This window comes from Ranitomeya variabilis, chromosome 3, assembly GCF_051348905.1.
Source record: "Ranitomeya variabilis isolate aRanVar5 chromosome 3, aRanVar5.hap1, whole genome shotgun sequence".
Taxonomy (NCBI): Eukaryota; Metazoa; Chordata; class Amphibia; order Anura; family Dendrobatidae; genus Ranitomeya; species Ranitomeya variabilis.
This window is the reverse complement of record NC_135234.1, coordinates 606,649,252-606,665,544: the sequence shown is the minus strand read 5'-3', so window position 1 is coordinate 606,665,544 and position 16,293 is coordinate 606,649,252. Positions and strand designations below refer to the sequence as shown.

The window sequence follows — 16,293 nt, the reverse complement described above, 5'->3', positions numbered from 1 at the left end:
TACAAGCAGGCACACCCAGCGTAAGTTCTGGCGTCGGCACATTGGAGCGGAGCTGTGCAGCTCCATGTGTTCCTATGCGGCCGCACACTCCGCTCTGGAGTGCCGACGCCAGAACTTGGTTCCCACATGCGAGACACGGACGTGTTTCTCACATGTGGAAACAAGCCCTAAGTGCCATTATACACAGGAGATCTGTACTTAGTATGCAGCGTCTGTGTATAGGTAATACAGTGATCACCGGTGACATACACAGGACCTCAGTATATAGTATACAGTGTATAGGTAACACACTGACTCACCAGTGACGTCTCTAAGTGAAGTCCTTCATCTTTCATCCCGCACAGACCGCCATCACTTCATCCAGCCAGGACTCGTCTCTGCAGGAAATAACACAGTTATCACGAGTTCCACTTGCAGAACACATTACTTAATTTTCCCAACTTCTACATTACACCACATGAAGAAGGCGACATAGTGTCAATCTACACAGTAATAGGACCGCCCCGCCATTTAAAACAGTATACTCAAAAAATAAAATAAATACATCCCTGCAGTAATAATATCCCTTAATTAGCCCCTGTGGTAATAATATTCGCCATCCTGGCCCCCGTGTGTCTCATTCCTGGCTCCAGCCATATGTTCTCCCATCCTGCCCTCATGAGTATCCATCCTGCCCCATATGATCTTCCCATCCTGCCCCATCTGTCTCCATCGTATCCATCCTGCCCCATGATCCTGCCCCATCTGTCTCCAATCCTGCCTCCAGTGTCTCCAGTCATGACGCCATGTCTGTCATCCTGCCCCGTGTCTCCAATCATGCCCCGTTTCTCCATTCTGCCCCTGTGTCAAGCATTCTGCCCCTGTGTCCAGCTTTCTGCCCCTGTGTCCAGCTTTCTGCCCGTGTCCAGCTTTCTGCCCCCGTGTCCAGCGTTCTGCCCCCGTGTCCAGCGTTCTGCCCCCGTGTCCAGCGTTCTGCCCCAGTGTCCAGCGTTCTGCCCCAGTGTCCAGCGTTCTGCCCCAGTGTCCAGCGTTCTGCCTCAGTGTCCAGCGTTCTGCCCCAGTGTCCAGCTTTCTGCCCCTGTGTCCAGCTTTCTGCCCCTGTGTCCAGCTTTCTGCCCGTGTCCAGCTTTCTGCCCGTGTCCAGCTTTCTGCCCGTGTCCAGCTTTCTGCCCGTGTCCAGCTTTCTGCCCCTGTGTCCAGCTTTCTGCCCCTGTGTCCAGTTTTCTGCTCCTGTGTCCAGCTTTCTGCCCCAGTGTCCAGCGTTCTGCCCCCGTGTCCAGCGTTCTGCCCCCGTGTCCAGCGTTCTGCCCCAGTGTCCAGCGTTCTGCCCCAGTGTCCAGCTTTCTGCCCCAGTGTCCAGCGTTCTGCCCCCGTGTCCAGCGTTCTGCCCCCGTGTCCAGCGTTCTGCCCCCGTGTCCAGCGTTCTGCCCTCGTGTCCAGCGTTCTGCCCCAATGTCCCTTCTGCCCCCCTGTGTCCAGCTTTCTGCCCCCCTGTGTCCAGCTTTCTGCCCCCCTGTGTCCAGCTTTCTGCCCCCCCTGTGTCCAGCTTTCTGCCCCCCCTGTGTCCAGCTTTCTGCCCCCCAGTGTCCAGCTTTGTGCCCCCCTGTGTCCAGCTTTGTGCCCCCCTGTGTCCAGCTTTGTGCCCCCCTGTGTCCAGCTTTCTGCCCTGGGCCCCCCCCCCCCCCGATCGCCGCTCTCAATAAAAAAAAAAACAAAACAAGTTTTACCTGACCGCGATCCTGCTCTGTCTGGTTATCGGTGGGGGCGGCCATCTTCCTGAGGCCGCGCGTGCGCAGGTGGAGCACTCTGCTGCCTGGGGCTTCAGGAAAATGGCCGCGGGATGCCGCGCATGCGCAGATGGAGATCACGGCGGCCATTTTTCTGAAGCCGAGATGCGAACAGGTAAATTCTGCGCCGCCGGCGACCCGCCCCCCGCATTGTGCCGCCCCCCGCATTGTGCCGCCCGGGGCGGCCCGCCCCCCCCTTCCTACGCCACAGGCTGTCTGCGAGCCAGATACGGCCATCAAAAGAGCCATATCTGGCTCGCGAGCCATAGGTTCCTGACCCCTGCACTACTCCATCCATCTGGACCGTCCAGAGTTGCTCGACACTCATCAGTAAACAAGACTGTTTGAAAATTAGTCTTCATGTATGTCTTGGCCCACTGCAACCGTTTCTGCTTGTGAACACTGTTTAGGAGTGGCCGAATAGTAGGTTTATGCACCACAGCAAGCCTTTGAAGGATCCTACACCTTGAGGTTCGAGGGACTCCAGACGCACCAGCAGCTTCAAATAACTATTTGCTGCTTTGTAATGGTGTTTTGGCAGCTGCTCTCTTAATCCAATGAATTTGTCTGCCAGAAAACTTCCTCATTATGCCTTTATTTGCATGAACTCTGTCTGTGCTCTGTTTCAGTCACAACTCTCATCAGAGTATGATGATCACTCTTAAGTTTTCGTGAAATATCTAATTTTTTCATACCTTGTCCAAGGCATTGCACTATTTAACGCTTTTCAGCAGCAGAGAGATCCTTTTTATTTCCCATATTGCTTGAAACCTGTGACCTGCATAATAATGTGGAACATCATTTTTGAGTAGTTTTCCTTTAATTAGAATCACCTGGAAAACTAATTATCACATGTGTTTAAGATTGATTTCAGTGATTCATTGAGCCCTGAGACACAATACCATCCATGAGTTTATTTGAAAAACAAAACATTTAAATCTTTAAGACACTTAAATCCAATTTATAATAATTTGGAACACAGTGTATATATATATATATATATATATATATATATATATATATATATATATATATATATATATATATATATATATATATATATATATATTATATATACACACACACATGCACTGTATATGCGTGTATGTACTGTAATGCTGCAGAATCACGACCCCCCCAGGTTGCCCACCCTTTATTTCTGTAACTTGCATTTTACTGCCCTGTGTTGCAGTTTTGTGGAATCAAGTCTATTTTTAAAGGGAACTTATCACCAGTGTTTGAGTCTTTCAACAAATTCTGCCACCTTTATCACCTCTGTGCTGCATTACACTGACATGTATATTGACTCCTGGCCCCCTGTTTACCCCCATACAAACATTTTATTTGCTCTCTCGCTGTATTTAAAGTGAGGCTGGTCAGGTGTCATCTCTGTCGTATGCTGCTGACCTGTACTTAGACTATCTAGAGAGCAAGATTACAGAAGTTACAAGAAGTTGGACCTGTGTTCTTAAAAATGCCAGGGCTGAATTTAAGTCCCAGTCTAGGTCTTATGGTTGCAAGTGTAGATCATGTCAGTCTCTGCGAAACTACCCTGGGTGTATCCAGCCAAATTAAATGGCCATGCACCTCTTCAGGGCCAGAGAGTATAAAATTCCTCCAGAGATTCTCACTTCATGTTTTGTTAAAAGTGACTCACCATCGGAGTGTATAATACTGCATGGTCCTGAGCAACAGAGTAGTGGACATTCCTATAGTGATGCAGCTTAGGACAATGCAGTATTATACACTCCCATTGTACCCTCTGGCCCTGAAGATGTCGGGTCTCTGAACCCTCTTTAGTGCCGCTGACGAGGGATTCCTATGAAATGACTGCTGAAACCTCTGTATATTTTGAGTGAGACCGTTTCATTTCTTCATTATTGAGCCTCGATGTTTCACACAATTCCGGTTGCTTTCATACATACATACGAAGTTCCCAACTATTCTATGTTGGAGTATTGCACAGCAGGGGTTGTCATCTTTATGGTAGTGAGTACTGGTGTTATCTTACACTTGTTATATGTAATTTGTTGGTGGTGAATTGAAACCAGAAGTTTATATATACTGTATAAAAAACACATATGCAGGTTTTTCTCAATATCTGACATGAAATCAGAATAAACCCTTCCTGTTTTAGGTCAATTAGGATTACCATAATTATTAATATTTGCCAAATGCCAGAATAATGAGAGAATATTTTAAGGCATTTTTGTTACGTACTGTAAAGTCAAAAGTTTACATTCACTAAGACTACTATGCCTTTAAACAATTCTGGTCTGCCCATATGATGATGTCATGTGTTTGGAAGCTTCTGATAAGTTTTTGGCAACATCTGAGTTAATCAGAGACACACCTGTGGATGTATTTTAATGCACACCTGAAACACACTGCTTCTTTGTGTAGCATTATGGGAAAGTCTCAAGAAATCAGCCAAGATATCACAAAGAAAATTCTGGACTTGCACAAGTCTGGCTCATCCTTGGGTACAATTTCAAGATACCTGAAGGTGCCTCTTCATCTGTGCAAACAAGTATTTGCAAGTACAAACAAGATGGGAATGTCCAGCCATCATACCGCTCAGAACAGAGACGGGTTCTGTGTCCCAGAGATGAACATGCTTTGGTCCGACATGAGCATATCATCAACCCAAGGACAAAAGCAAAAGAGCTTGTGAAGACGATGGTGGAAGCTGGTAAGATTGTGTCAATATCCACAGTGCTGTATCAACGTGGGCTGAAAGACCACTCTGCTAGGAAGAAGCCATTACTCCAAAAGAAACATAAAAAAGCCTGATTAATGTTTGCAAATGCACACAGAAACTAAGACCATAATTTTTGGAGACATGGCCTGTGGTCTGATGAAGCTAAAATTGAACTTTTTGGGCATAATGACCATCGCTACGTTTGGAGAAAAGAGGGAGAAGCTTGGAAACCTAAGAACACCATCTCAACTGTGAAACACGGGGGTGGCAGCATCATGTTGTGGGGTTGTTTTGCTGCAGTACGGACTGGTGGACTTCACAAAATAGATGGCATCATGAGAAAAGAAGATTATGTAGCAATACTGAAGCAACATCTCAAGATATCAACCAGGAAGTTAAAGCTTGAGCGAAAAAGGGTCTTCCAAATGGACAATGACCCGAAGTATACTGACAAAATGGTAACAAAGTGGCTTAAGGATATAGTGGTGGAGTGGAGTGGTCATCACAAAGCCCTGATCTCAATCCTTTTGAAAATTTATGGATAAAGCTGAACAGGCCGGTGCGAGGAAGACGACCTACAAACCTGGATCAGTTACACCAGTTTTGTCAGGAGGAATTGGCCCAAATTCTGACCAACTATTGTTAGAAGCTTATGGAAGGATATCCCAGATGTTTGACCCAAGTCATTCAGTTTAAGGGCAATGGTGCCAAATACTAATGAAATGTATGTAAACTTATGACTTTGCCGTAAGTAATAAAAATGCTTTAAAACATTCTCTCATTATTCTGGTATTTGGCAAATATTAATAATTATGATAATCCTATTTGACCTTAAACGCGAAAGGTTTATTCTGATTTCATGTCAGATGTTAAGAAAAACCTGCATATGTGTCTGTTGATATAGTGTATGTTAACTCCTGGTTTCAACTCTATGTTTTTAGAGGACATACTAAAGGTTATGTTATAGACACCCACACACTGCCTTTGACTCATTGGTTGCTAATAAGGTGCCACCATAACTCTCCAGCAACTGCTGAGGCTGTCTGTGCACCGCATGCCAGAATAGACACCTGCTATATGTTGGGAGTAGTCTTCACTATAATCTTTGCCAATTGTTGGTCTTAAGTACATCTGCCACGTCACAGATGACTTGCCTTTTTCCCACTAATCCTTGTACACTTTTCAGAAAAGTGTCTGGAGCAGCTTAAAATGGGGGTGAGTCCACTAATTATTGATAAAAACAGCCTTGTACCTCAATGTGCAAACTTTTCGAACTTCCTCCAGTTTGTTTAAAACAGACAGAAAATCTTGCTCACTGACAAGCTGCTGTGGACACAATTACCTCCTGGTGACTTGTCTTTATGTCTGGTGTTTTGTACAACAGGACAAAATGTTAAAGCGACAGATCTGCTTTCAAACTCCGTCCCTACATCCACCGCATTTTTACGTGTGAAGGAGCTGAATAGGAGCCATGTTAATTTGCAGTGAGAGCCGTCTGTAATACACAGCTGGGATCCTACTGCAATGGTTAGGATCAGAAAGCCTGGCTGTTTAACCCCTTAGATCCATGGTGGATAGCAGCTGCAGTATCTAATCCGTTAAATAGTGGGAGAGTTCCCTCTGTCACCCCAGTAATATGACTGAAAGATCCGGATGGGTTGTCATTACTGTCGGAGGGCCCAGCTTAGTACTCTTGATAAGGTGGGCTTAATGGGATACCGCTGCTAAGTAATACCTTGCAGTGTAGTGGCAAGTGATTAATGACTGCGTGTTAATTATACCATTAAAACAGTATACTCCTTGGTTAATTCAGTGGAAAAAATAAAATCATAGCTGTTGGAAGACAGGGATGACAAAAATGTAAAATGAAACGTGGCAGCGTCAGGAAGGGGTTAATCAATGTTCTGGCACAACTTTGAGAAAATAAGGTTGTATCCAGGACAGAATGCTATTTCTCTCAGCTAAACTGGATTGGATGGTCTGACATTGTTTTTGCTGTGTTGGTTGAGTGAATGTAAAGTATATTTCCCTTGACATCTGCACAGATCTGTTGCTCCCGTATTAATACGCCATTCTGGCCTTTCTGACTTTGTTTTTATACAGACTTGAGTTTATTGTCGGAGCTTCCATTGAATGTTATGACAACCGCGCTCTCGCTTTTTCTTTAATAAGAAATTTAATAATATATGAAAAGTGTCACGTAATTTTGAGCAGCTTCTATATTTCAGTCAGTGTTTATGGAGGGAGTATCTGTCACTCAGGTCCCATGCTCGTTTAAAGGGAACCTGTCTCTAGGGCTGACACTCTACCGAAGACATCTTCTAATTCTTTTAAAAAAAAGCCCCCCCCCCCCCCCCCAATCTCCTTTTTGCAGTAAATGCTTTTTGTAAATTGTGTGTCGTGCATTGTGTGGTAATCACGGCACAATGTACAAAAGCTGTTCACTTTTATTCTGTACTTTCCTTAGTGGGTGACAAATATCTGAAAGCAGTTGTCTAATCTTCTGGAGCGCATTGCTCCCCCACCACACAGCTTCCAGCCTGCGGGGAGCGCTGCGCTCCCGATGATTGGCAGTTTGGACCAGCGGCAGGGTCGGGTTGCTGGCCTGTGAATTGTGCTCTCTCCGTTGTTGCCAGGAGAGGTAGCATTGAAGCGCTTGCAAGCTTTATAGTATAGAGCTTGTAAGTGCTTCGTTCCTTGTCTCGGCGACTGCTGAGGTGGCAGGTAACTTAGGCAACAAGCAGCAAACTATAGAATTAAAAAGCCCCCCATTCTTGAGAACGTGGAGGATTTTTAATAAATGGTATGGTAATTTGCATGGCTATTTGTTTTCTGATATGATACAAAAAAATAGCAGCTCTGCAAGTGAAAAAGAAAAAGATGCGCCTGGATTAAGCCACGTGGTAGCAGCAAAGTTCCAGAAGGAGGTGAAATGTTGCTGTAACCGCATGGTTAAATAAAGGCACCACCTTTTCTTTTTACTTGAACCTTGAAGTGCTGCCATTTTTTGCGTCATATCTACATGTGGCTTTGATGGATGGCCCTGGATTTTCTCTACTATGTTACTGCTTCAGCTTTCCTTTACCTATTTGTTTTTAGATGCACTTTGCAACTTTACCAATTTAAGCAGATGAGAAAACCCCTTAAAGATTATTGCCGCATTGCATTGCACGGTTTTCACAATCTTTGCTTGCTTTCATTCAATAAGAATTCTGCTCAAATAGGTAGAAATGTGTCATGGACGTGTGAAGAACACACGGGTGCCGAAATCTGGTATGTGCTGTGTAATCAACAAGTGACCAGTACAGATGTGCATCCATTTGGGAGTAATCCACGTAGGTTCCTATGAAATGACTGCAAGCAGAGATCTCGAAAACTGCAGAAAATTAATAGAGAGAGTATGTTGGAACATAGGGTAAATAATTCATAGCAGAATAAATGTATTGGTGGACACCGGCATGCATTTTATATGCAGTGTGTGCTCCATGAGCCTATATCGTGGGGACCATGGCTGTAGATAGCTTTATCTATACAGAGCGCCTGTGTGGGTTCTGGGTTTGAGGTCCATGTAGATCTGACATTTGGGAAGAATCAGTAAGTAGTGTATGGGCTCATAGTTCTTTAGGCATAACTAGAAGGATAGGGTACAATAAGTATGAGAAATTCCCACTTCTAGATTCCTGTGATATTTGCTTTATTAGCCCCATGTACCTCATCCTAAATTGCTATGGAAGATACGATCAATCCTAATGATATGTACTGTAGGCCTGCACGTGTTTTATTGTTACAGTTGGGGAAAATTAGATCCTAATAATGAAAGCAGAGTAGTGTACGATGGAGGGGAAGCTCTGTTCAGTTTGTGAAATGCAATCAAAGACTGTTTCGTTTTCTCACCGCTCTTTACCCTGCTTTACGGCACTTACTACATGATCTGTCATAGCTTTAATCAAAAGTGTATCTGCATTCCAGAAGCCATGCACAAATACCCATCATCCTCTCATTATACCAAGAACTGGGACAAACTGGTGGGTGAGATCAAAGAGGAGGAGAAAAATGAAAACCTGGAAGGGGATGCTGCACTGAACCATCTCTTCCAGCAGATTTATAGCGATGGCAGCGATGAAGTGAAACGCGCCATGAACAAGTCGTTTGTGAGTATATAATATGTACATATGTCCAATAATTAGTCTGTATCAGCTGTGTTTCCACCCCGGTATGGCTTATAGGGTATGACTGGTTCTACTTCCAGTGTGTATTACCACCAGTATATTAAGTGAATGCATTTGTGTTCTCAATAGGGAGATCAAGCTGGGAGTGTAAACCAGCGCCAGATGGCTTGTTCATGTGGGAACCTCTACTGTTGAGGGGAGCAATATCGTTGGGTCCGTACAACTCTATTCTAATGCGTGGGTGGTCCTTATATCTCTAGTCCCTCTAATGTTAGGGTACCACCCTTATTGGAGGAATAGCATAGTCTGCTGAGGATCAGCGGGATCCTTTAGGTTGTGTAGTATAACAGAACAAATGGCGATAGTGTTCCAGTATTTTCCATAGTACTGGTGTGTCTTAGGCTAGTTTCACACTAGCGTTCGCGAGGCTGCGGATGAAATCCTTCTTCCTCCATTAAGCCCCGCCCACTGCCACACCTCTTCCTTCAGCTCCGCCTACGTCTGCATGCGTCCTGCGTACCCTATCTTTAACATTGTGTACGCAGGCCATATGGATGTATGTGGATGCCTCCGCATGCGTTGTTTAGACCCTGCGCCGACCGCAACAAAATGCAACATGTTGCGTTTGACGCAGGTCAGCGCAGCGTCAAGACGACACATGCGGAGTCATCCGCATGGCCTGCGTACCCAATGTTAAAGATAGGGTACGCAGGACAGAAGCCGACATAGGCGGAGCTGAAGGAAGAGGTGCGGCAGTGGGCGGGGCTTAACAGAGGAAGAAGGATTTCATCCGCAGCCCTGCCGAATGCTAGTGTGAAACCAGCCTTTATTATCCCTGCAGCAAATCCAGGGAGTACTACATTACCAACATTGTGAAATGTTACCAAATCCCAACCCCACTCTGCAAAAATAAAAACTTCTGCAACATAATTGCTGTGTAGGTTTCCAACATTTCTGCAAGATCTGACCAGTGTCACTTTATGTGGTAATAACTCTGCAACGCTTCAACAAATCCCAGTGATTTTGAGATTGTTTTTTCAGGACACATTATATTTTATGATAATGGCAAATTTAGGTCGATTATGTTTTGTGTTTATTTATAAAAAATATAACAAATTTGAGAAAAATGTAAAAAAATTTGCAATTTTCTAAATTTGAATGATTATCTCTTTAATCCAGATAGTGATACCACAGCAAACCATTAATAAATAACATTTCCCTCATGTCGGCTTTACATCAGCACCATTTGTAAAATGTTATTTTATTTTGTTAGCATTTTAGGAGGTTTAAAAATGTAGCAGCAATTTTTCATTTTTTCAAGGAAATTTACAAAATAATTTTTTCGGGACTTATCCATGTTTGAAGTGACTTTAGGGGTCCCATATATTGGGAAACCCCCAAACGTGATACCATTTTAAAAACAGCACCCCCAGACATATTGAAAACTGCTGTCAGGTAGTTTATTAACCCTTCAGGTGCTTTACAGGAATTAATGCAAAGTGACATGACAGAAATGAAAATGTGTATTTTCACCACCTAAATGCCTCAAACTTCTGAACAGATTACTACAGCAGTCAGACACTAAGGCCGCTATTTGGACGTGAATTGCCATGACAAATATCAGGACCACACAATCATGATCTCTGGGTGCCGATGGGCATAAAGAGGAAGCCCCCACACACTGTTAACCATTTAAATGATGTAGTCACTATTGACAGCAGCATCTAAGGGGTTAAACAGATTTGGACGGTGCAAACACTGATCGTGGCTGATACAGCAAGTTGTCAGCTATAGTGGACAGCCGACAGCTGCTGGATTGTCACCTGTATGGAGAGGCTATTCTCTTATATCTCAGGTCAGTTAAAAGACGTATTGGTTGTCATTAAGGGGTTAGGTTTTCAACATTTCTGCAAAGAAATCCACAACCACAGAAAAACAACCTCGCTATTAGGTGCAGATTTTTGCCATTGTGGAAAATCCACAGTACATCAGTCTTGCATGGGTATATCCCCGGGTATCCTTTATAGGAGGGTTCAGGAGCTGTGAGCGGACTTTTATAGTCCATTTTGCTTTTTGCCTTAGTTCACTGCAAATTTATGAATGTCGCACAATGTTTGATCTATTTGGCACATCTTTAGATAAAACCTTTCTGTTTCGAGATGTTTTTCCCTTTTCTATACCTCCCCTGGTAGAATGAGAATTGCTTTTCAAAGTTCCTAAACCTGGCACTAGCCTCATTTGCAGATAACTGTACTACTTTCCCACCCAGTTTCAAAAAGTGTCGAGAGCCATGTGAGATCGCAAGTAGTTGCAAAGTTTAACACAGAAATGATGTGACTAAATTTGCAAGTTATTTTTGATCTCCAGAAAAGAGCCATTTGTAAAAGTCTTGATAAATTCTCCCCTTACATGTTTTGCTGCTAAAATTTGTAGTTCCAAAACCCTTGGCCCTATGTTGCCTTCCTATTTGATCATAGGAGCGTTCTCTGTAATCCGGCTGTGTGCGTGCAGGCCGCAGGGTGACATTTACCTACTGATCTGTAGTTATAAAGCGCTATCCACATAGGAGAGAAGCACTTGGAGTTTACCAGCAGTCGTGTGCATTGATTGCAATTTATAGATGTTTTCCTTACAATCCTCCTGCAATTTAATTTCCCTTCCTGTACAAGTCCCTTACTATGAAATCCTGTGGTAGCTATCTTTCATTAAAACAAAATAATGATGTAAAATTATGTGCCAAGCTCATAAAAATGGACGGAAATGAATTTTCTTCTTGAAATACAGTTTTTCCCAGGACTGCAATTGTACCAGCTTCTGGATTGAAAAATGACTGATGCAGAAAAGAAAATTAACGTAATCTTTGTGTGCAATAAAAACCTGCTAGCTCTATTTAATGAAAATCGAATGTGACTAATAACCATTTAAAAAAAGCTTCCATTTTAGCAGCATGAAGTTGGAAGTCTGAAAATTTACCAAGAGAAAAAAACAAAAATCCTTTCATCTGAAATATAATGTTCGCACAATGGAGGCAGTCACTTGGCTATACCGTTACTGACGTGCCACTGTTTATGGCTCTCGTACGGTGGGGGGGGGGGTGGTAGAAGTGGGATAGCATGGCCTCAAAAATCACTCTGAGGTTTTTATTGCTCTTTTTTTTTTAATCTCAATCCCTAATACTACTCAGTCACAAATAGGGAGGGGGATTACACAAACCAATGATGTATTTGTGAAGATGTTGCATGAAAAGCAACATTGGTCACCTTTGCTCCGGTCCCCTAATCAATGTGTATGATAGGAACTAATAGAAGAGACACTGGGGCTGACTAACTAATCCTACCTAACTTTTAGACAGTGCAAATTTAGATTAGACTGTTTGACAATGTGTCAGATCTATTAGTGGTTCAAAGAAATTTGGTGCAGCTATTCCAAGTTTACACTGTCTATTAATTGACGTACTTTGAATCCACTCGGTTATACCAACTAGTGTTGATCGAATATGTTCGGATAAGCACTTACCCGAATAGCTATAGCGCTTACTGAATAGCTGCCTCGGGACCCTGGATACCTGGAGCACTCCTGATAATCAGCTGTTCGGCTCTGCATGTGTTTGTTGGGCTCTCCATGCATGTGTTGTGACTGGCTGCGGCACCGAACAGCTGATTATCGGGAGCGCTCCAGGTATCCGGGTTCCCGAGGCAGCTAGTCAGTAAGCGATATAGCTATTCGGATGAGGACTGCCATTTGTCTGTCGGTTTTATAATATGACTTAATCACTCATTGAGCATTTAGAAAAATATGTCTAAAACACCTCTTAAATCTGGTTCATGGCATGTTATGGCATGTTGTGCTAGGTTTAGATTTTTTTATATGTTAACAGCGTATCATCTGCATACAAAAACTATGCGTTTGTATGCGTTTTTTGCCTGCGTTTGCGTTGTTTATGCACATGCGGTCGATATTTCCAGGAGGGCATGTCTCAATCAGTTCCTGGACATGCGCAGTCCGAAGAACTCAAACGCATGCTTACGCAAGGACATGCGTACTCATGCGTTCCCATAGACAGTAATGCGTTTTTTTTAACGCACTCATCCGCATGCGTATGCCTGTGCATATTTGAAGGATTTTTTACGCCTCCAAAAATGCAACATGTTGTGTTCGCCGGACCCCGCTGCACACCTCGAAACGATGCATGCCAGCGCATGTCCATGCGTACATCATGTTAAAGACCAGACCATCAGCAGATTTGGCTTTCAGTGCCATATTTATGCTGATGACACACAACTAAACACATCATCCCCTGACCTTACTCCCGCTGTACTACAAAACGCCAGTGACTGTCTGTCCGCAGTATCCAACATCATGTCCGCTCTATATCTGAAACTCAACCTCTCCAAAACTGAACTTCTTCTGCTCCCGCCATCTACTAACCTCCCTAAATCTGACATTTCCCTCTCCGTGGGTGGCACCATAATAACACCCCGGCAGCAGGCACGCTGTCTGGGTGTTATGTTTGACTCCAATCTCTCCTTCACATCCCATATACAATCTCTTACCCGCTCGTGCCGCTTACACCTAAAGAACATCTCTAGAATCCGCCCTTTTCTCACTATGGAAACAACAAAAACCCTCACTGTCTCCCTGATCCACTCCCGCCTGGACTACTGCAACGCTCTACTAATTGGCCTCCCCCTCACTCGACTTTCCCCTTTCCAGTCTATCCTTAATGCAGCAGCCAGGGTTGTCCATCTAGCAAATCATTATTCGGACGCGTCTGCTCTTCGCCAGTCATTACACTGGCTGCCCATTCATTATAGGATACAATTCAAAGTACTTGTTCTCACCCACAAAGCTCTCCACAGTGCGGCAGCCCCTTACATCTCCTCCCTCATTTCTGTCTATCGGCCTAGCCGACCGCTGCGCTCTGCAAATGACTTTCGACTAACCTCTGCACTAATTTGTACCTCCCACTCCCGACTCCCAAGACTTCTCCTGTGTTGCACCAATCCTCTGGAATGCTCTACCCCAAGAAATTAGGACCATCGACAATTTTACAAAGTTTTAGGTGCTCCCTCAAAACACATTTGTTCAGAGCGGCCTATCACGTTCCCTAATCAAAGCCATTTTATGTTTGTGTGTGTGTAGCCCATTCACTATCTCCATCTATCCCCCACCCTCTGAAGATGGCTGGACCATCATTGTAAATACATCATTGTAAATACACACCTGTGCTTTGTATCTCCCCCGCCTCATTGTAGATTGTAAGCTCTCACGAGCAGGGTCCTCTTATTTTGCTTTAATTATTGTATTAGCGTTGTTACTTATGACTGTTGTGTTTGATACTGTTAAGCTGTAAAGCGCTGCGGAATATGTTGGCGCTATATAAAGATTATTATTATTAAAGATAGGTACGCATGACGCATGCGGATCAATGCGGATGAAACGCAGGGTGCACAGACGCAAATGTGAAACCAGTAGTGATGAGCGAATATACTCGTTACTCGAGATTTCCCGAGCATGCTCGGGGGTCCTCCGAGTATTTTTTAGTGCTCGGAGATTTAGTTTTCCTCACCTCAGCTGAATGATTTACATCTGTTAGCCAGCTTGGTTACATGTGGGGATTCCCTAGCAACCAGGCAACCTCCACATGTACTTATGCTGGCTAACAGATGTAAATCATTCAGCTGAGGTGAGGAAAACTAAATCTCCGAGCACTAAAAAATACTCGGAGGACCCCCGGGCGTGCTCGGGAAATCTCGAGTAACGAGTATATTCGCTCATCACTAGAAACCAGCCTTAGACAGTTTTTTTTTTATTTATGGCAAACTAAAAGTCAGAATTTGGCACATGTAGCTTAGTAAATCGTCTCCATTGTACTTTGAAGTGCCCTCGTCTTTGTCTCCTTATTTTGACTTCCTGGGATAAAAATGTCAATTTACAGACCAGAGACAGATTTGGCACAAGTAGTGCAGATTGGTGGGGTAGTTCATTTAGCAACTTAAAGATAATGTTTCATCATGATCAACCCTCCTAAACCGTTTATATGGAGATTTGGGTCATAGGAAGCTGAATAAAATGATACCTTGATATCTGTATTCCGATGTTTTGTATCAAAGAAATCCACATTTTTCTTACATGTAAATGAGCGGTTCAGATCTATGGGCGGGAGGCAGATCTCCATGAGAATCTGCCTCCAGAGATTTATTGTAAATGAAAGGAGGAGTGTGAGATATGTAATGAGAAATGTAATGACTGACAGTCTGCTCTTCTGATCTAAATGTCTCAAACTGGTTATGCCCACCTTTCATTTATAGTAAGCTCAGGATGAAGATTCTGAGGGAGATCCATGTCCGACTCGTAGATCTTAACAGCTCATTTACATACTAAAAAAATGTGGATTTTTCTGTAATAATTATATCAGATCAAAGAGATCAAGGAATTATTTTACAACTTTCTATGACCTGCATGTGGATGGCTTTGAGGGTTGATCCTACTGACAGATTCCCTTTAGCAGAATGATCCCTCAAAATGCACTCACCCTACAAGTGCCCTATCCTGAACCTGCCTGTCAGCGGAGGTTGGCACCCGACTTTATGGAGACAGTGGTGCCCCTCTCCACGGCGGCTGTCCCTTGTTGACCCTGAAAGCTCCTTACTCATACCACTGCACAAAGTTGCCCAATGTCCTGTTGTAAAATAATTGGTTGCTATGGGCATTTGTACCGGTTATAATAAATCTCTCCTGGGTTTTATTTAGCTTTTTTTAATGAACACAATGTAAAAGAACTATAAAACAAAAATGTAATTTGGGGTTGCAGCTTCAATGGCTACACCATATGTAAGTCAAAGTGCCACCTTCTGATTGCCACCACCAAGTGATGTGCCCATGTCCACATAGAATTGTATGGCCATTGTGTGCCCAATACTAGGACGTTCAAATTGACGTCTGCTCCCAATTTTATACCTCTAATGTATAGACTAAATATGAAGTGAACTTAGCCTTAGACTTGCTCTGAAATGATGACAGGTCCCCTTTAAGAATTGCCACTTCTGTTGCTTCCATATGATCCTAGGGTCTAAAATTGTGTGCACTTAAGTTTTTAAATTGAATTGCCTCTGTGTCTTACAGATGGAGTCCGGTGGTACCGTCCTTAGTACGAACTGGTCAGAGGTGGGCAAAAGAAAAGTAGACGTGAATCCTCCAGATGACATGGAATATAAGAAGTTCTAACATACATCCCAGGAGCGCAATCACATGGAAGTCTACGTTTTTTCTACATAATCCGGTGCCCAACAGGCTGTTGAGGTTTTTCTGTCTTTCACCGGTTGTTTGCTTTTCATCATGCAGAATGTCTCATTGAGAATGCTTTGTGTTCATGGCTTCTATTAAATGTTGCAAAAGATTGAGTCCCGAGTCTACGGTATCCATTACTGCTGTGCTGTGGGAAGGAGCCAGAGCGGGGTGTGCACCGCCATTCTTAATGCGAATGGAGTTCTTTTATTAGTACTTGGGGTGGTAACGTTAATCATGTCTGACAGGATGTTGTACATTTCTCGCTGTGACCTACTGTTTGCCCTTTTACGAATTACAAAATATAAATATACTTTTTCAAATAAATCCCCAGTTATTTATTTTCCTC

The 16,293-nt window shown here is 43.5% G+C and overlaps 1 protein-coding gene across 5 annotated transcripts in view; it reads left to right on the top strand.

The window, feature by feature from the left end:
• The window catches only part of SUGT1 (SGT1 assembly cochaperone of MIS12 kinetochore complex), a 169,270-nt gene extending 153,210 nt beyond the window's left edge, over positions 1–16,060 (top strand). For all 5 annotated transcript variants that reach the window (XM_077297292.1, XM_077297295.1, XM_077297290.1 and 2 more), the window contains 2 exons: positions 8,458–8,639; positions 15,783–16,060. In XM_077297292.1, the coding sequence (XP_077153407.1) occupies positions 8,458–8,639; positions 15,783–15,884 (284 nt within the window). In that variant the 3' untranslated portion in view covers positions 15,885–16,060. The remainder of the gene's footprint in view (positions 1–8,457; positions 8,640–15,782) is intronic.
• Positions 16,061–16,293: the final 233 nt, after the last annotated feature.